This window comes from Leucopleurus acutus (assembly GCF_964270905.1).
Source record: "Leucopleurus acutus genome assembly, chromosome: 8".
Taxonomy (NCBI): Eukaryota; Metazoa; Chordata; class Mammalia; order Artiodactyla; family Delphinidae; genus Leucopleurus; species Leucopleurus acutus.
In genome coordinates this window covers 67,514,360-67,534,322 of record NC_139151.1, presented here as the reverse complement: position 1 = coordinate 67,534,322, position 19,963 = coordinate 67,514,360, and the positions used below count along the sequence as shown (strand labels likewise).

Below are 19,963 nucleotides of genomic sequence, written 5' to 3'. Positions count from 1 at the left end.
TCTTCATTGTTGAAAGACGAAGTCAATAGCATTCTAGGTTAAGCCTTTAGAGTATCTCTGTGATGTTTGAAATGCCATGCAATCAGCTTAAAATGGGGACACAGAAAGCTACCAATTGGAATTATATGACCTTAACAGGATTCATGAAAATAATAATAATTATTATTTTACAGTCCAGGTCTTTTATTTTCTTTATACCCATCATGCCATGAATTCATAGGGAATGGGCTCCAACAGTTCAGGCTCCTTTCCATTGGTTCTCATGAAATGTGCTTCTCTGGGTGGTGCAGGCTGGCGCTTCAGTTGAACACAAGTACCTTTCTCTTTGGCTTCCTTCTTTTTCTGATCATTTTCCTTCACCCGTTTCAGGAAGCTATCTTGGCTCTTAGAGTGCTTAATATGCTCGATACGCACATTAATTCTCTTGGCAATAATCTTGCCCTTAACTTGTTTGTTTACAAGGATGCCAACAGCATGCTGAGTAACATTGTAGACTCTCCCAGTTTTGCCATGGTAACGTTTGTGGGGCATTCCTTTTTGAACAGTGCCCATTCCCTTGACATCTACAATATCACCTTTCTTGTAGATTTGCATGTGTGTGGCCAAAGGAACAGCTCCATGTTTTTTAAAAGACCTAGAGAACATGTAGCGGGTGCCCCTCCTCTTTCCCTTTGTGTTGGTCATTTTGGCGAATTACTGGAAGATGGCGGTTCTGGCCGAAAAGCCATGAAAATAATTATTATTGTTAGTTGTGATTTTAATCAATACCATGTATGCAGTTGACAAAGTGCATTCATATATATTATTCTATGTGATCCTCACAATAACTCTGTGGAGTAGTTCATATCTATTTTTCTGTAGAAATTAAGGTTTTGTGCTAAAATGACTTGGGTTGTGCAACTAATAAGTGCCAAACATTTACCCTCATCTTCCATATTCGGGTCCTGAGCGTTTCACTGCATAGTGCTGCTAGGTGGATGTGAGAAAAACATAGCTTCTAGGGCTGCCTGTCAGTTTAACTTGCATTGGAGCCCACTCTCCAGTCACACTAGGCACATTTTACTACGAACAATAGAAAGATATGCTTAGTTTTAGTTTAAATTTTACAATTCTTTGTGCAATTAGCAAATTCAAAATGGAATTTATGAACACCATAACTGCCTACTGCCTCAGAATTCTTTGCACTTCAGGGGACTGGGCTAAAGGAGGAAGAGAGCAGATTGAGCCCAGGAGCTCAACACTCTCCATGTTTAGTACTGGGGACTCCTGGAATGAGGTGGACGCATGTGAGAGAATGGGCAAGGGACAATTACCTTTCAGATTTAGATTCAACATGCATTTTTGTTGTTGTTGTTCTGTATGCGGGCCTCTCACTGTTGTGGCCTCTCCCATTGCAGAGCACAGGCTCCGGACGTGCAGGCTCAGCGGCCATGGCTCACAGGCCCAGCTGCTCCACGGCATGTGAGATCTTCCCGGACCGGGGCACAAACCCGTGTCCCCTGCATCGTCAGGCGGACTCTCAACCACTGCGCCACCAGGGAAGGCCCCACATGCATTTTTTGAATGCCATTTACAGTCAAAACACTTTCACATATGATAGCTCATCTCTGAAAGCTCATAACTAAAAGGAGGGAAGGCAGTATTCTACTTTGAGTTGTAGAATTTGAGATCTGAAAAGTTAAGATGCTCTAACTTAAAAAAAAATCACAGGAAAAAATAGTTAAGGGAGAAGATTGTGAGCAGGGAAATTGCTACTGTTTCTAGACTGGCTGATTTTAGGTGCTCAACAAATCTTTACTATGTTGTATTGAAATGGTAATTTGGACTGACACGCTGGCATTCCTAACTCAGACTCTGAGCACCCAGATCATTTGACTTAAAGCTTCACTAATGGGAAACCAATACCCCCTGTCCTGCTTTATTTTCCCCACACTATTTTAAAACATAAAGAAAGAATCAAGGTACACAGACTATTGGCTCCAGTTGACTATTGGGAAGGGATGTGAAAGACATTGTATTTCTTTTTCTGATGTCATATATTGCATATAATATTCTACCAAGGGTAAAGGGAAAATGGAGCAGAACTAGGAATCTATTCCAAGGGAAGATTCACATTTACTGAGGAAAACATATTGTCTATACTCCAAATGAGAACACTTGGTCTGAAAAGTATATTTACGAGACAATAAAGGAAGAATGTTTAGAATTAGCGGTGACATCAGTGGTCTGGTCAGCTCACTGAAAAGGGTCATTAAAAATGTGAGACTTTACTTCTTCATTAAATTGCTATGGCTGTCCAACTTCCTTATGGTTCCAAAAATAAAAATGAAAACTCTCAAAGCCTACTTTCCCCCCGCACCTCCATTTCTTTAAGAAACAGAGGATACAATTAAATCTCAGGGGGCCTTTGAATGAGGAACACTCAAGGACTTGTTCCAGTGCTTACTTGTATCATGAGAACATTACAGAGGCATCTGCACTACTAAAAATCTTTTCAATCAGTAAAGATCCCAAGGCTTCCCCAAGTGACACCCTGGTTTACACTGTGACATTCCTTGCTGTACTTAGAAGGACTCTCTCATCCCAGGCATCCAGAATCTTTTTACCCTCAGTCCCCACCTGCAGAGATGCCTTTTTCTAACTGTGAAAACAGTGCATGTCATTTTAACACTCCTCCATTCCACATAAACATGGAGAAGGAATACAGGCAGGGATGGACGCTCACTGATAGAATGGACAAAAAGCAACAAGTAGTATTTTATTTGTGAAAGTAGCTGCATATTTCATCTTTGAAGGGCTACTCAGGTATAATGTATCCCAGGGTTTATAACAGCTTATACATATAAAGAGATCAATGGCTTATTAAACGCTGCCTATCAGAGAACCACACTTGAAATATCCATCAATAAAGATTATGGAGAAAGAAAAATAAAGAAATGAATATTATAAAAAACAAGTGGAAAATTCAACAGTTATTATATGCTGTCCTTTAAAACATTTTTACTCATTGTCTCTAACAACAGAAACGTCTGGGGGCTGGTGAGTAGGAGGGAGGAAAATTGTGTCTGACATATTAAGAATTCAGTAGCTCAATAACCCACAGGAGAGCTTAAAGCAAAAGAGTAGGTCAACTGTTAAGACAGTCACCAATTAATCTGTTGACAAAACATGGAAGTAGGAGAACTACAGCTGGATTTCCCAGCGCTGGAACTTTCTTCTTGATGTTAAGTTCCCAAAGCCATACTAATTCCTATTGAGCAAACAGAAGGAAAAAGTATCAGTCTCAAATTAAACCTCCCATAATGCAAGGGGAAATAACACATGGCCCTTTATCCTTACCAAATGTGAGGAGGAATACAGTAGGTTGTCTGACCCTAGCTTCAGAGAACTTGAGAGCGCTGAGAAAGGCTGAGCTTTTCAAAGGAAAAAGCTATGCTCAGCTCTTTTCTGTCACTCTGACATCAGTCTCTTGTGCCCACATAGCCCTTAGCCCTCTTATTCCTAAATGGTTTCCTTCTATCTAATGTCTACAGTCCCAGAGGCTGATGGTTCAGATAAACTATGTGCCAAATCTTGGCAGCTGTGTCTCTTCTTTGTGGGAAGGTCAAAGTAGTACTTTACAAAATCCAAAGGACACAAAATATTACTAATGCACACATGTGTTTAGAGAGGACTACAAGATAAAACTCCTAGGCATACACACAGAAGACTTCCATAACTTGTACCATGCTTACTTTTTTAGGGTCATTACCCATCTCCCCCCTCCTCCCACTAGCGTGTATTCAGTCTTCATTGCCTCTATGCCTTTGCACATGCTGTTCCTTCTTGTCCTTCCTCACCTTCTCTGATGGAAAACTCATTCATCCTTGAGAATACTTAAGCTTCTCAGGAAAACAACTTGCAACAACTACAGGGAAATTAGTCACTTCTTCCTCTGTGCTTTTTGTAAGCCTCTGTTAATATGGCTATTATAACGCCTATTATATTATATTCCAATTTATATGTCAAATTTCAGGGCAAGGATCATGTCTCAATCATTTAGTGATTAACACAGCCTCCGGCAGATACCTAGTATATACTCAATGCATTTTTTGAATGAATAAGCTTTGTCTGTTTTCTTCATTTTTCTGTAAAACTAGTTTAATAATGTGGTTATCTTCAATATGGCAGTTTATTCTTAAATAATTGTAATAAGAGGAAGACAGTGAAAACAGTGTGCATTACTCCTGGAAGGCTGTTAGTTATACCGAACTTACCCAAAGAAGTGGGAAAAATCTCCAAATTAAAATGTTAAACATGGCTTTATAATAACAATCAAAAAATGTGTTTATAAAACCATTTATTTTTCCAGTTCTACTTCTTAACAGAGCGTAAGAAAAAATGGTACACAAATATCAGGTTTAGACTTTGCATCAGAAGAGGTCTTTTAAAGGATCAAAACAATAGATTTTTTTTTTAGTCGAAAGGGACCTCTTGGTTATCTAGTTCAACTCTCTGCTCTGTATGAATCTCTATGATATCTCTGATAGATGCTCACCCAGCTTCTACTTGAACACTTCCAGTGATCAGGAACTCACTACTTAGGAAGGTAATTGATTCTTTATTTTGACAATTACGATATCCAAGCTGAGCCCAAATCTGCCTCCTTGTAATCTTTACCCATTGGACTCAGTCCTTCCTTCTTAAACCACAGAAGATATTCCTTCTTCCTTATAGAAGCCCTATAAAGAATTAAAAACAGCTACATCATCATCCCAAGTCTTTTCTTCTCCAGACTTTTCCCGTTTGATTCAACTCCTTCTGATATGTCATGTTTATCAACATTTTCACCAACCTTGTTCATATCCTCCAGGCACGTTGCAGTTTGTCTCTAAGACTTCTGAAACAGAGCCTGGAACACTACTCCAAATGAGATTTGCTCAGTGTAGAGGATTCCTCAGAACAGCACTAACACATATCTTTCATTCTAGCCTCTGTACAGGTATTTGAAATTTGGACTGGCTCTTACTTGATGTAGAGTCAAAGCTTGGCAAGAGTTAGCAGGAAAGAGGATAACATGAAGCCTGGGTAGGAGCAGAGCTATGAGAACTGATCCAATTCTGGGGCTTTAGTTGGGAGGCAAGCTGCCTAAACGAACCCTAGATATACCAAGGGGATTCAAGGGGTTTTGATCGATAGATGGGGACAAGGCTGTAGCAATATTTGAAATTAGACAGGTGGTAGCATCTTGCCTCTATTAGGTTTTGGAGCAGGCACTCCATCACCAGGTGGGGAACATGAGAAAAAAGACCCAACTCCTGGCAAAGAGTCTGGAAAGCGTTAGGCAAATTAGAGTCAGGGGTTCAAAGAAGGGCTACATTTCTAAGGGGAAACTGAGGTAGTAAGAATTAAAATAGCTCTGGAATCATAAAGACCTTTGTTGAACTCCATCTTCTTCATTTTCCAAACCTCAGTTTCCTCATGTGAAGATAATAGTATTTACTTTAAAGGATGGCTGTGAAGACTTAGTGGGATGATATATGTAATGTCTGGCATACAGTTACTGCTTTTCAAATGTTTTTATTGCAAATTAAAATAAAAAGAGACAAAATGTAAGTTAAATGAATTTTAAAATAATTTCACCTTTGAAGCCTTTCAAATTAATTATGTACTAAGAGCATATTCTCAAAACATTTTTAACACTTTCTTTAAGAAAAGCACTATACCTATCTTTTTGAAAGATGATCAGGAATGACATGGATTGGTTGAATACGGCTTGTAAAGTAAGCATAATGTAATATGATTCATTATAATCCTCATAATAGTTGTGCCAATATTATGGTTATAAGAAATATACTTATTTTCAGATTTTACTTTCAAATAAGTGATGACTTTACCATAAATCTCTGAAGTCAGTCTTTTTTGTAATATAAATTCACTAATCCAGTCAGAATTACAATTCACTATTTGTTAGAAATCTTTGCATAAATCCTTTTCCCAGCCCCACACTGTTTTCCTTTTAATATCCAATTATCTAAAATTTAAGAGGAATGAGCACCGCCCCATGGGAGTGTGTGTGCTGCTCTGATCCTATAGTTAAAATTCAGAGAATTGGGAGTGACGTCATCCGTAACAATAAAAAAGCTTCTCTTGGTGTGTGGAAGACCCATATATAAAAGTCACATTTAAGGGTCTACAACTCAATTCATCAGCTTTCTCAGGTTTACTCAACTTTGAGAAAGCATCAGCTGCTAATACACCTGAAAGAAGATCGTGTCCTAAGACATTGAGTGGTGAGTAATCTTTATTTTCTTTTTTAAATTTCATATGAGTTCTTTTTTATGATCAAGCAATTATTTAATGTGTACCATTTTCTACAATGTCATGCTGCTTGTTCAAGGTAAAATGTTAAGGGAGGGTTTGAATATCCTTTAATCTAAAAATGTTGTAATAAAAAATAAATTTATGCTACTAAAATATTGTTAAATCATTTATTTTTGTGATTAAAGTCTTTTGAGAGGCCTTGCTTTTTATAAACTCATCTGAAATTACATGAAAAATAATTAAAATTTGGCATGATGTGCTTTAATGGTATCTTATTAAAATTTTGAAATAAAACAGCCTAATGAGAAATGAATAATTCTGATTTAAATAATCAATGTAAATTTATTTCTCTGAGTTAAAATTCCACTTTTCCTCCAGAATATCCTCATAGAGAGCTCAATCTGTGTACTATAGTTGGAGAAACTCAGTTTTACTGCTGAATATTTATTCCCTTTACATAAAGCCTTTTCTAATTTTCTATTCTGAAAACTGTACATGAATTTTAAGGATGTTTTACAACCATTTTTCAGCTTTTTAAATGACATTCTTGTAAGAATCTCATCTCTCTATTAAGAACAAGGAAGCAAGGCAGAGGCGTTTGGTGAATGTGACAAGGCTAGAATAGGACACCAAAGCTTCTGTCCTCTGGCTATAATGATTGTTTCTAACACAAACCAAAAATGAAGAATATTCATTTGTTCCTCCTTCAATAGCTTTATATTGCACAGTGAAAATAAATATAGTAGATTATAATGCTCCTTATGCTACTTCTAAATGATGCAGATTCCCTTTAAAATATGAGTACATAGCCACCCTATGTGTATGTTAAAACGGAGAACCTTAAGTATTAAGAAAAGGCACATCTATGATAAAAGGCTTTGCAATTGTTGAAATGCAGATTACGGTAAGACTTTTCTATTTTGAGATGAAAAGCTTAAAAGCAAAAGAGGAATGTACTAAAAATTATACTCAAACAAAATTGTCAATAAAATAAGCTGAAAAGATAAGATACAGACAGGCATTTTATATGGAGTCAAAGCTCTAAATTCATATAACAAGTAATTAATTAGATGATGTTTAAATGCTTTGACACATTCTTTTTAACGGTAGGAGAAGTGTGTATTAATTTAGTAAAAATCTCTAAATCAGAGCCTATTCATTTGACATTTATGTTTATCATTGCATTGAAAGGAAGTTTACTTATGAAAAAGAGATTTGCTAAGTCAACAAACACTGTTGACAATTTACCTAATTAAAAGAAGTAGGGACTTCCCTGGTGGTCCAGTTGGTAAGACTCCATGCTCCCAATGCAGGGGGCCCTGCATTGGATCCCTGGTCGGGAACTAGATCCTGCACGCATGCCGCAACTAAAGATCCCACATGCTGCAAGGAGGATCCTGCGTGCTGCAACTAAGACCCGGCACAGCCAGAATAATAAATAAATAAATAAATAAATAAATAAGAAGTAGCCATTTTCAAGCTTCTTGTGTATTTAGTCATAACACAAAATGTGGGAGGAAATTCTAAACAGTAAGGTTTTTCATTCTTCATGTAGCTTAAATTCATATATTAAAACTTGCACAAGAACTCTCAAAAAGATACCTAAGAAAGTAAAGCTAATCTGTCTAATTTCTAAGTCAAATTTTGTGTATACATAATATATACTAATTATCTGTATATATAATATATACTTATATATACTGTAAAATAAAGAGGCTGATTCCAAAAGTCTCTCATGAAAAACAATCCAATTAGTTACTGTCACACTCTGTACAAAGTTGTATGATTATACATATAAACTACTATAAATTTAATTGTATTGTTTGGAATATTAAAAATATTTTAAATGCCTCCATTTCGCTTTTTCTTTTAGTGAAGATGATGTCTGCAAAAGACATGGTTAAAGTAATGGTTGTCATGTTCGCGGTTTGTTTTCTTGCAAGATCAGAAGGGAAGTCTGTTAAGTAAGTACCATAGCCTGTTCTGCACGGTGAGGGCATGGGAATTGGATTTTTAAGGTTGGCTTTATGATTTGGAAGAGGGGAGCTAATGGAGTGATCCTCTCTGATTCTGTTCCCTCTAGGAAGAGATCTGTGAGTGAAATACAGCTTATGCATAACCTGGGCAAGCATCTGAGCTCCATGGAAAGAGTGGAATGGCTGCGTAAGAAGTTGCAGGATGTGCACAACTTTGTTGCTCTCGGAACTTCTATAGCTTACAGAGATGGTAGTTCCCAGAGACCCCGAAAAAAGGAAGACAATGTCCTGGTTGAGAGCCATCAAAAAAGTCTTGGAGAAGCAGACAAAGCTGATGTGGATGTATTAATTAAAGCTAAACCCCAGTGAAAACAGATATGATCAGAGCACTGCTCTAGACAGCATAGGGCAACAACATTACATGCTGCTAATGTTTTCAAGCTCTATTAAGATTAAGTGCCAATATTTCTAATATTACCAAACTTTATGTGTAATCTATTGCTAACTGTGGTAGCAGCAATTTTAATTGATTATTTTGATTTTACTTTTATTCATCTAAGAGCTCTTTTAATAATTCTATTTCTATTGATTCTAAATAAATGAAGTTAAGTATTTCTTCCCTGTTATAAAAATATCTTTTGGTTATGAGTAACACCAATATGTTTAAATTGAATGTGACTAAGAAGAACAACACAAAATTTTTTTTAACCCTATGTCTAACATTCTGATATTTTGAAATTATCCTTCAAATATTATCAAAGTACCAGGTCCCCGAATCATCACTAGCGAGTTACTATTGTCCTCTTCATTTCAGGAAAGGAAATGAAATGCCCCTGGTCATATTCCTAGTCTGGACCCCAAATTGCAAGGAATAGAATTTTTGTGTTTAATAGAATATAACTTTGTTCATTTGTCCTTCCTCACACGCATTTCTAACAAAACGGACTGACTTAACCAAAGACAATTTAGAATATCAATGGGCATTATGGGGAACTTTTGAAATCCCCAGACCCAACGTTCTTAAAACGAAATTGGACTACCATAGCTTTAAGATTTCCAAAACTGAATGAAATGCCTATTTTGATTGGTATTATGAGGCCTCCAAATATCACCAGGACCCTAAAATGGCCTCTCTGCAAAATAGGATTTTAAGGTTAACTGAGGCAAACAAGCAATTAAAGAAAGATGAAGCGGCTTCGGAAGCCTCGTGCTCCTCTTCCTTGGCGCCTTGTGCTCAGGCTTCATGTCCGGCGCCATCTTCCTCCTTCCCTTCTATACTTCTATACCCACACCTCCTCCACACCCTCAGCTCCCCCTTACTAATTCTCTCATTGAACTTTCATATTTCTTTGAAACCCTCCCCACTCCTTTTTCCTCTGAACTTATCAGAAGCTGTCCCCTTAAAATCAAGCCTTCTAAGGATCCAGAGACTAAACCCTGAATTTCTTATATTCCCTGGACTAAAGCTAAACTGCGAGCCACAGTCAAATATTTCCCCAAAGTAACCGAAGATCTTCACAGATTTGCTGAGGAATTTAATATAGTCTTTCAAACTTGTCAACCTTGTTTCTCTGATTTAAATCAGTTAGTTCATATGCTTGTTGGTAAAGGCCCGGCCCAGCACTGCATGAAAACTGGTAATTGGGAAAATCCTGAAAGTCTCTAGAATCACAACTGGGAGACCAGCTTGCTAACTTATTATACGATCAAGCTTGGACAGTTGCTAGGCAACTTCATGAAGCAACTCCTAGGCCTTTTCCAAAGCCTGTTGATTGCAGCAAAATTTAGGTTTGCACAAAAAAATCAGATGAATCTGTTCATGACTATTACAATTGACTTCAGATTACTTTTAAAGAAAATTCTGGTCTTCCTTCAGATGTTTATTCCACCTGGGTAGCTTTTAACTCTATGTTTATTAATGGGCTGAACCAGGACCTTTCCCTTCTAGTAAAAAGGATCAGGATGGAATGGGAAAATATGTCCACTCCAGACTTAGTTAATCTGACAAATTTACTCTCTTGCACTCTAGATGATTCACCTAAAAGAAAGACCACTAGGGAATTCCCTGGCTGTCCAGTGGTTAGGACTCCACGCTTCCACTGCCATGGCCCAGGCTCGATCCCTGGTCGGGGAACTAAGATCCCACAAGCTGTGTGGAGTGGCCAAAAAAGACCCCAAAAAACAAAACCAAAAAAAACCACACTAAAATTCTTCAACTCCAGCAAATAAACACCCCTAAACAAAAACAAAACCCTCCTAGTTTCTGCTATTATTGCAAAAAGCTAGGACACTGGAAAAGAGATTGTTATACCTTTAAGTGCTTTAGGCACCTTCAGCCCTCTAACAAGCCTTTCCAACGTCCTCCCAATTCTCAATGATGGGGCTCTGAGAAACTACAGGGGCTCTTCCCAATCATCCCTCTTAATCTGCTTGGAGAAACGTCTCTCCAGATTGGGTATGAATCTGTTCCAGTCCTAACTGACACCAGAGCCACACTCTCGGTGCTTGACTCCACTACTATGAAATAGCCCCTGCCTCAAAGTACTAAAACAGTTCAAATAGTGGGGATCTCTAATCAACTGCAAGAGATGCCTCTCCCTGAACTTATTTCCTTTTGTTTGGCCCTTTGAGAGATACATGCCTTTTTCTCCTTAGTTCCTCAACCCCATCCATCTATCAGGCTGAGACTTCTTAGAGAAGTATCATGCTGGAATTTCTTTCTTCCAAAGGGAGAAAAAAAAAAATCATAAAGGGAATTCCCAGGCAGTCCAGTGGTTAGGACTCCACGCTTTCACTGCCAAGGGCCTTGGTCAGGGAACAAAAATCCCACAAGCCACACAGTGCGGCAAAAAAAAAAAAAAAAAATTGCAAAGGTAGAAATAATTCTAGAACTTCAGAGTAGTCATTGAAATAACAAACCAGGTGAATTAAATGACCCCTTGACATCTTTTATTTGCTCCACCTCTAATGATTCTAGAGCTGATTCTGGAAACACTGATAGTTTGTCCCTATCAATCCAGCTACCATCTTTATTATGGGCAAAATCTCCAACTGATATTGGCAAAATTCACAGCACACCTCCCATCAATATTCAAATAGATCTCTCAAAACCTCTGCTCAGAATTAATCAATATTCTATAGGAAAGAATCTCTAAAAAGCATAAAGCCCATAACAGAAGATTACAAGGGCCAAGGCATCATTATCCCTTGCACTAGCCCCTGCAATACTCCCATTTTGCTAGTGAGAAAACCTAAGGGCCAAGGGTGGATGCTTGTCCAGGACCTTTGAACAATAAACAACATTGTTATCTCTCAACGCCCTGTTGTTCCTAATATCCATTACTAACATCCACTCCCACTGAAAGCAATTTCGTTACAGTAATTGATTTATGCAGTACATTCTTTAGTATTCCAGTTGATGAAACTAGCCAATACCTTTTTTTTTTTTTTTTAATTTTTGGCTGCGTTGGGTCTTTGTTGCTGTGCACAGGCTTTATCTAGTTGTGGCGAGAGGGGGCTACTCTTCATTGCAATGCGCAGGCTTCTCAGCGCGGTGGCATCTCTTGTCGTGGAGCACAGGCTCTAGGTGTGTGGGCTTCAGTAGTTGCAGCATACAGGCTCAGTAGTTGCGGCATGCAGGCACTAGAGCGCGCGGGCTTCAGTAGTTGTGGCTTGTAGGCTCTAGAGTGCAGGCTCAGTACTTGTGGTGCACGGGCTTAGTTGATCCGCGGCATATGGGTTCTTCCCAGACCAGGGATCAAACCCGTGTCCCCTGCATTGGCAGGCAGATTCTTAACCACTGCGCCACCAGGGAAGCCCCCTAGCCAATACCTTTTTTACTTCACTTGGTAAGAAAAACAGTTCACATGGGCAGTAATGCCTCAGCCGTTACTTATTTCTCACAAATCCTGAAGGCTTATCCAGGTGATAAAAAGTTCCCTAGAAGTTCTATTTTGTTGTAACTTGTGAAAGAAATCTGTGCTCTCCTTCTCAAGCCTCTTCACCGGAAGACAGCATCCATATGTCAAAGCTTTTAGCCTTAAAGAGACATAACATTGTCAAGGAAAAAAATCAGTTTGCCCAAACCCAGGTTTCATATTTAAGGCATCTGATATCAGAACAAGGGCCACACCCAGATCCAGATAGACTTCGTGGTGTCCTAAGTTTCCAAAAACCCAAAACTAAGTGCCAACTGCTAGTTGCTTGTTGCCAAAATTGGATTCCAAATTTCTCTTTTATGGCCAAAACTCTGTATGTTTTACTAAGCAATAACAACTCCAATCCAATTTGATGGGAAGAACCAGACAACATAGCTTTTAAGGCCTTAAAGGAGAGTTTGATGAACCTGCCTGTGTTTGGACATCCCAGTTATCAAATTCTCTTTTTCCTTTTGTATATGAAAAGGAAGGGAATGCCCTGGGGGTACTCACCCAAAAACACTGGGACCACCATTGACCCATATGGTATTATAGCCAATAACTGGACCCTGTGGCGTGGAGATACCCTTCTTGCCTTAGAATAATTACTGTCTCTGCTCTTTTGGTTAAGGCCACAAGAAAGTTATTGTGGGATCCCCATTACCCATTTTTATACCTCATGCAGTAGAAGGCCTCCCCAATTCTCAATACACTCAACCTTTCTCAGTGAGCCCCCTCAACTCCTATGAAACCCTTTTGTTAACTACTCCTCACGTAACTCTTTTACAGTGTAATAACTTTAATCCTGGTACTCTTCTTCCCACCATCACCAATGACATCTCTCATGACTGCCTAACGCTGATGGATCACCTCCTGACTCCTGGTGATAATCTACAGGCAATTCCTCTGGGTAACACTGGCTTTTCATGGTTCCCTGATGGTTCTTATTTAAAAGGTGACAATGGCAAATACTGTGCTGTTTAGTCTATTGCAACTCCTTTTGATACTGATGAGGCACCATCTATACGTATGACTACTTTGGCCCAACAGCCTGAATTATATACCATTACACAGGCTTGTACTTTAGTCAAGGGCAAAACTTCTAATATTTATACTGATAGCAGATATGCTTTCAGAGTAGTTCATGATTTTGGACTGTTTTACAAGCAATGTGGCTTCCTTTCTTCCAGCGGATATAAAATTTTAAATGGCCCCTTTGTTCAGGAATTGTTGGATGTAATCTTTTACCCTCCACTTTAGCTGTTATTAAGATTCCAGAGCATTCTATTTTTTTAAAATTTATTTTGGTTGCGGTAGGTCTTAGCTGTGGCACATGGGATCTTTTAGTTGCAGCATGCGGGCTTCTTAGTAGCGGCAGGCGGACTCTTAGTTGCAGCATGCATGTGGGATCTAGTTCCCCAACCAGGGATCAAACCCAGGCCCCCTGCATTGGGAGCTCAGAGTCTTACCCACTGGACTACAAGGGAAGTCCCAAGATTCCAGGGCATTCTAAACATGACTCCTGGAAGTAAATCTCCGTGCTGGAATTTCCACAAGGAATGCTGCCTTTAAAGGAACCAAGAGCAATCAGACCTCTGTCATGGTCCAAAGAGATATTTCCCCAAATGACAAGTTAGAAAAACTGGCTAGAGAAGCCCAACAGTTGGCCTCAGAAAAGAAAAAACAAGGTTGAAAATTCACAGTTGTTGGTTTGAAAAAAGAGAAAGCTCTGATTCAAACCAAATAACATTCTAGTCCTACCAGAAACTCTAAAAATCCCATTGCTAGCCACTGTACATGCATTAAACCATTGGTCTATTCATAAAATGATAGCATTCATGAGTCAATATTGGTGGAGAAACATTAACAAAGTCACAAAATAGTGCCTACCTCACTTGTCGCACTTGTTATAAATACAATCCAGGAAGCCTGTTTGTACTGCTCTCAGACATTTTAAACTGCCTCATGGACCGTTTGAGTTCTGCCCAATGGGTTTCATACAACTTCTTCCATCTCATGGATATACATATGTTTTAGTCATGGTATGTATGTTTTCACACCGGACTGACGGACTACTGCCTGTTCTGTGGCTAAGTCCTTTTGGATATGATTATCCTTACCTGGGGAACTCCTCTTAAACTTCATAATGATCAAGGAACCCATTTTTACTGTTCATGTACTTCGACCAGTCTGCTCTGTTTGGCTGGTTTTACAACAACTTCACTGTGTTTATCACCTTCAATCCTCTGGTTTAGTTGAAGGTACACAGCATTATTGAGTCAACTGACAAAATTTGTAGAGGCCTTCCAAATACCTTGGCCAAAAGCCTTGCTGGTGGTCCTTCTAAATCTCAGATCTACCTCTTTTGGAACTCATAAACTCTCACCCTTTGGGATAGTCAGAGGATGCCCAGTGTACTTGGCTCCTGTCTCTTTTGACCCACAAGAGATGAAAGATACTCCAATATTGCAAAGGTCTAATTGCTTCTACTACAAATAACTATGTTTGATAGAGCAATCTTTTCACAGTGCATTCTCGGGAGAGGAAGACCTTAAGCATCCTACCCTGCAAGCTGGAAAATGCACCTCCAGAAAGACTCTCTTCAACCTTGCAGGAAAGGCCCCTATCAGGTACTGCAAACTAATCCTGTGCTGCCAAACTCCAGGGAATAAACTCTGAGAACATGTGACAAACCTAAAGAAAACACCAAACACTGACTGGACCTGCACATTATCTAGTGACCTGAAAGTAAACATTTCCTGGAATTGAAGCAGACAATATCTGATGAGATAACTTTCCAAAGATATCTGGACCAGGCCTGTTGGAAGTTTGTCTGCCAAACCATTGATGATGACATAATGCTTCAGGTGATCTCCAATGCTTAATATCTTGATAATATATAAACTTTAAATTAAAAGTGCCTGGGAGTTCTCTCTCTTACCCTCCTTGTTACTCAAATATGACTTCAACAGGTTTCCACTCTGTGTTCTTTCCCTCTGATGTGAGACATTATACCCAGGAAAAGTCCTTCCTGGCATTGAGGGGCAGGGAGCTGCTGAAACGAGAAAACCTGACTCGATCAGTGATACTTTCAAAGAAAGATCTTGATTAAAAGAGGGAAATGCGAAAAATTAATAAACAGAAACCTCAAGTAGTCAGGAAACCAGAAGAGGGAGCTCTCATGCCCTGCTACCAAAGTAGGACGCAACTGGAAGAAGAAAGACCTCCTCTTCTTTCCTGGCAACAACTCAGCCAATGAAAAGCCCTGGACTGTTTGTTTATTATAGCCCTCCCAACATCCTTTTGCCTTCTGAGAAAGAGTTCTCCTTCCCTTGCTGTGTGAGGACTTACATGTTGCTCTCCATGGTGGCAGACCCTGAATTGTAATTCTTTGCTTAACACAAATAAACTTTTTTTTGCTGGGGAAATAACTAGGTTTATTTTAGGTCAACACCTTAAACTGTGAACCTCCTGGGTCTAGTTCAACATCATCCTGAGCAAAGCTCAGTATGTAAATTAAGTTAGGTTTTAAAATCAATTATTTGTTTTTGTAATTCTTAGATAGTTTTCCCAATCATATAAACTCCTGGTAATATCAGGAAAGCTTGGGGATATATGATGCATCAGTTTCACCCTATATGCTCTTCTTTGGGGATAAGACATAACATATCTCTTTGAAAGGACTGTGGCCAAACTGCAACATCTGTAGCATTCTTGGCACAGATCTTCATGGGTTGTACATTTTCACCTTCTCTTGAGATCCCCAGGAAAAAGGGTGGGCACAGGAGACTCCAAGGTAAGACATATTTTTCATTCTCACCAAGAAATTTTTGAGCAGTGTATTCACTAACTGAACGAACTTTTTGGCCAACTCAATATTTGTGAAGATATATAAATGAAAACCATCAGAGGCATGGAAAAATAAAATGGCTTTCAGGTCCCAGTCCAGAAAAATCCTCACCTCTGTAAGTCTGAGTTCACGTGGAGAATAATCCTGGTTTCTGTACTGGCAGTGACTTAATGTCTCCTCCTGAGGCTCACAACCCAGAACCCCAGACCTGAAGATACCAGGAAAGGGCAATCATGATATGCAGAATCCCTGCAAACAACCACAGCCAATTCCAGTGTTTCTCCAACTTCCACCTCCTAATAACGTCAGTCAGAGGTGAAGCAGATGACCCCAGCACACAAGAAGCAGAGATAAATGTTTTGGCATTCTCTGGTTGTCTTGTCTGAACCTACCCATATTCAATGCTCTGCAGGTCATTAAGAGAATAAGAGGAAGTCACTGGCTATAACCAGAGCTAGAGTCATTTTCACATAGAATCTCAGCACAGACATCATCACTTAGATCTCAGTCTCACCAGTTTCCCCAGGGCCATGCTGGTCTGGATCCTCTGGATCTAGGAGATGTCAAGACACTGGAGACAAGAGAAAAGACTGTCCTGATGCCTAAGGCAGGAGAAACTGAAGTTATGTTTGCAGAATGTCAAACAGGGATCTTGGAAATAGTTCAGGCAGGTGAAATGTGTTGATTCTTTTCTGAGTTTTTCTGCCATGGCCATCATTTCAATACGGCTGTTATTAGTTTTGTGCTTCTCTGGGGTGCTGCAACTTCTTAACTGGAACCTAGACTTCTCATGAAGGTATTTTGCTCTGTATATTATTGCTAAATCAGTGTTTCTGTGAGGAACCAAGGCCTAGGACTTCCTATTCCACCATCTTGCTGATGTTACTAACATAGGTTTATTTTTGAGCTCTATGTGTTTATTCTGTTATATTGATGTATTTGTTCTTGCAGTATAAAGTACACACACACACACACACACACACACACACACACACACACACACATACTTCTTTATAGACCTTTATTCTACCATTCAATATTTACACTGAGTTTGTTGGGTTCTCTTCTAAAAAATCCAGCTGCAATTTTGATTGGGATTGTATTAAAATTATGTTAATTTTAGGAAGAATTGTCATCTTTATTATATAGTCCTATTCATCAACATAGTAAGCCTTTTCACTTATTCTGACCTACTTTAATACCTTTTAAATAGAGTTTAAACATTTTCTCTAGAAAAATCTTATGTATCCTTTGTTAATCGCTAAATTCTATATGGTTTATTGTGAAAGGTATATAAATGTTTATTATATTTTTAATTGGTTATTTTTGGTATAGAGAAACATTGTTCATTTTCCTAATTTTCTCTTATAACCAATAAACTTGCTGAACTGTCTTATTAATTCTAATAACTTATGTCTTGTTTACATTTGCTTTTCTATGTAGATGATCATATAATCTCAAATAATGACACTTTTATCTCTTTTCTCCCTGTGATTACACTTTTTTTTTTCATTTCTTATAGTAGTATCTGGCACCTCAGTACCATGCTACTGAATCATGCTACTGGGTTTCTTTATCATATTCTGGACCTTAATGGTAACGTGTATGTAATTTCTCAACAAGAGAACGGTTTTTAACATATTGATGACATTCCCTTCTATAACTAGTTTTCTAAGGGTTCTTTTGAAATTATAAAAGAACTTTATAAAATGCTGTTTCTCCAAAAATATGTAACTTTTCACTTTTAGTCGATTAATGTAATAAATCAAATATTTTTGCATGCCTGGAATAAAATCTACTTGATATTGACGTGTTTTTACTTTTTAAAATAGTAAAATTTATTGTACATACAAAATTTCTTGTACAGGACTTCCCAGGTGGTGCAGTGGTTGGGAATCTGCCTGCCAATGCAGGGGACACGGGTTTGAGCCCTGGTCCGGGAGGATCCCACATGCCGTGGAGCAACTAAGCCTGTGTGCCACAGCTACTGAGCCTGCACGTCACAACTACTGAAGCCTGAGCTGTGCCTAGAGCCTGTGCTCCACAACAAGAGAAGCCACCACAATAAGAAGCCCATGCACCACAACGAAGAGTAGCCCCTGCTTGCCACAACTAGAGAAAGCCCACACACAGCAATTAAGACCCAACACAGCCAAAAATAAATAAGTAAATAAATAAATTTATTTAAAAAATTTGTACATATATGTAGATTTTTTAAGGAAAAAACACCCATGACTCATTATTCAGATTGTGAAATAGAATATTGCTAGTACCTCAGAAATTCCTGTAAGTTCTTCTCTGTTCATATCTCCTTCATCCTCACATCCTTATTTTTATGTTTATCATTATTCTTTTGCTTTTCTTTATAGAAAGTCAATATCCCTTGGTTAGATTGGATAGTCTAATATGTATATTTCAAATATATGCTGTTGCATAGCATAGGCTCTGTCTTTCCAGCCTGTGGCATCTATTTTCTCACCATCCACTATGGCTAAGCCCCTGCTCCATATTTTTAGATTTTTACCAGTCAGCACCCCATTTAAAGGTACTCATTTCGGAATTAGTTAGGGTGAGCAAATTGGTGTTAAAAATAGCTCCCAAATATATAACCACCTAAATTAAATAGAAGTTTCTTTCTTATTCACATAATATTACTGGAATGTTATATTACTGGTCAGGTGAACAATTCAATAGGGTAGCCAGAGACTCAACTTCTACCATGGTAGCCCTAAGGCTGTCTCCTCTCTAGATAACTGTATGTGGAAAAGGTAGGAATGCCATGTGGGAAGTTTTTACTGGTCAGGCCTGGAAAGGTGACATCATCTCTTCCTATTTCATTAATTATATTATAGTCATGCAACCATACCTAATATTTTAAAGTGGGGTGGGGTGGGGCAGCTGAAAAATGTAGTCTCTGGCTGCGTAGATACTTCCCAGTGACAACTCTGTACTAGGAAAGCACAGGTTTTGGTGACATCTCTATCACAGTTCATATATATATATATATATAACATTCTGTGTGTGTGTATATATATATCTTAAAAATTTTTTGTCTGGTTTTGGACAAAATGTCCAAATTTACCATATTATTTACCATATTTAGTATTTTGCATTCTGTTCTTTTCACTTGTGAGATTCATCTCTATTGATGCATGTAGCTGTAGTTATTTTAATTGTGTAGTGTTTCATTGTAAAGTATACTTCAGTTTATTTATGCATTTATTCTTAATGGATATCTGGGTTGTTTTCAGTTTTGAGCTATTACTGACAATGAGCATTCTTTTAGATGTCTTTTACACCTGTAAGAGTTTCCTTAGGATATGTACCTAGAAATGGAATTGCATGTTCAACTTTTCTAGGAGATGCTAACCTATTTTCCACAGTGGTTGTAACAGTTTATATCTCATGCCTCCAGCAACGTATGAAAGTTCCTCTTGCTCTACATTCTTGCCAATGCCAAGTATTGCAAGACTTTCAAAATTTTGCCAATATAATGGGCATCTCATTGTTCTTTTTTTTTTTTTTTTTTTTTTGCGGTACGCGGGCCTCTCACTGTTGTGGCCTCTCCCGTTGCGGAGCACAGGCTCCGGACGTGCAGGCTCAGCGGCCATGGCTCACAGGCCCAGCCACTCCGCGGCATGTGGGATCTTCCCGGACCGGGGCATGAACCCGTGTCCCCTGCATTGGCAGGCGGACTCTCAACCACTGCGCCACCAGGGAAGCCCCTCATTGTTCTTTTAATTTGATTTCCCAGGTTACTTGTGTTGTTTAGTGTCTTTTCATATATTTATTTGCCATTTGGGTTTCTTTGTCTGTGAAGTGCCTATTCAATTCTCCTTTCCATTTTCTTTTTTGGGTGTTTGTCTTTTGATATTGATTTATGAACATTATTTATTTTTAAAAATTTGTATTTATTT

The 19,963-nt window shown here is 38.6% G+C and overlaps 2 protein-coding genes across 2 annotated transcripts; one reads left to right on the top strand and one right to left on the bottom strand.

Annotated features, from left to right (window-relative positions):
- Nucleotides 1-201: 201 nt before the first annotated feature.
- LOC309965109 (large ribosomal subunit protein eL21-like) lies at nucleotides 202-684 on the bottom strand (the record flags this gene model as incomplete). Its single annotated transcript, XM_082844424.1, has 1 exon — nucleotides 202-684. One exon carries the CDS (start codon nucleotides 682-684, stop codon nucleotides 202-204), a length of 483 nt encoding a protein of 160 aa, XP_082700550.1.
- A 5,390-nt stretch (nucleotides 685-6,074) lies between these two features.
- PTH (parathyroid hormone) lies at nucleotides 6,075-8,648 on the top strand (the record flags this gene model as incomplete). The annotated part of the gene is made up of 3 exons (XM_082844355.1): nucleotides 6,075-6,132; nucleotides 8,177-8,267; nucleotides 8,387-8,648. Exons 2-3 carry the CDS (start codon nucleotides 8,182-8,184, stop codon nucleotides 8,646-8,648), a joined length of 348 nt encoding a protein of 115 aa, XP_082700481.1. The 5' UTR covers nucleotides 6,075-6,132; nucleotides 8,177-8,181.
- Between the last annotated feature and the right edge of the window lie 11,315 nt (nucleotides 8,649-19,963).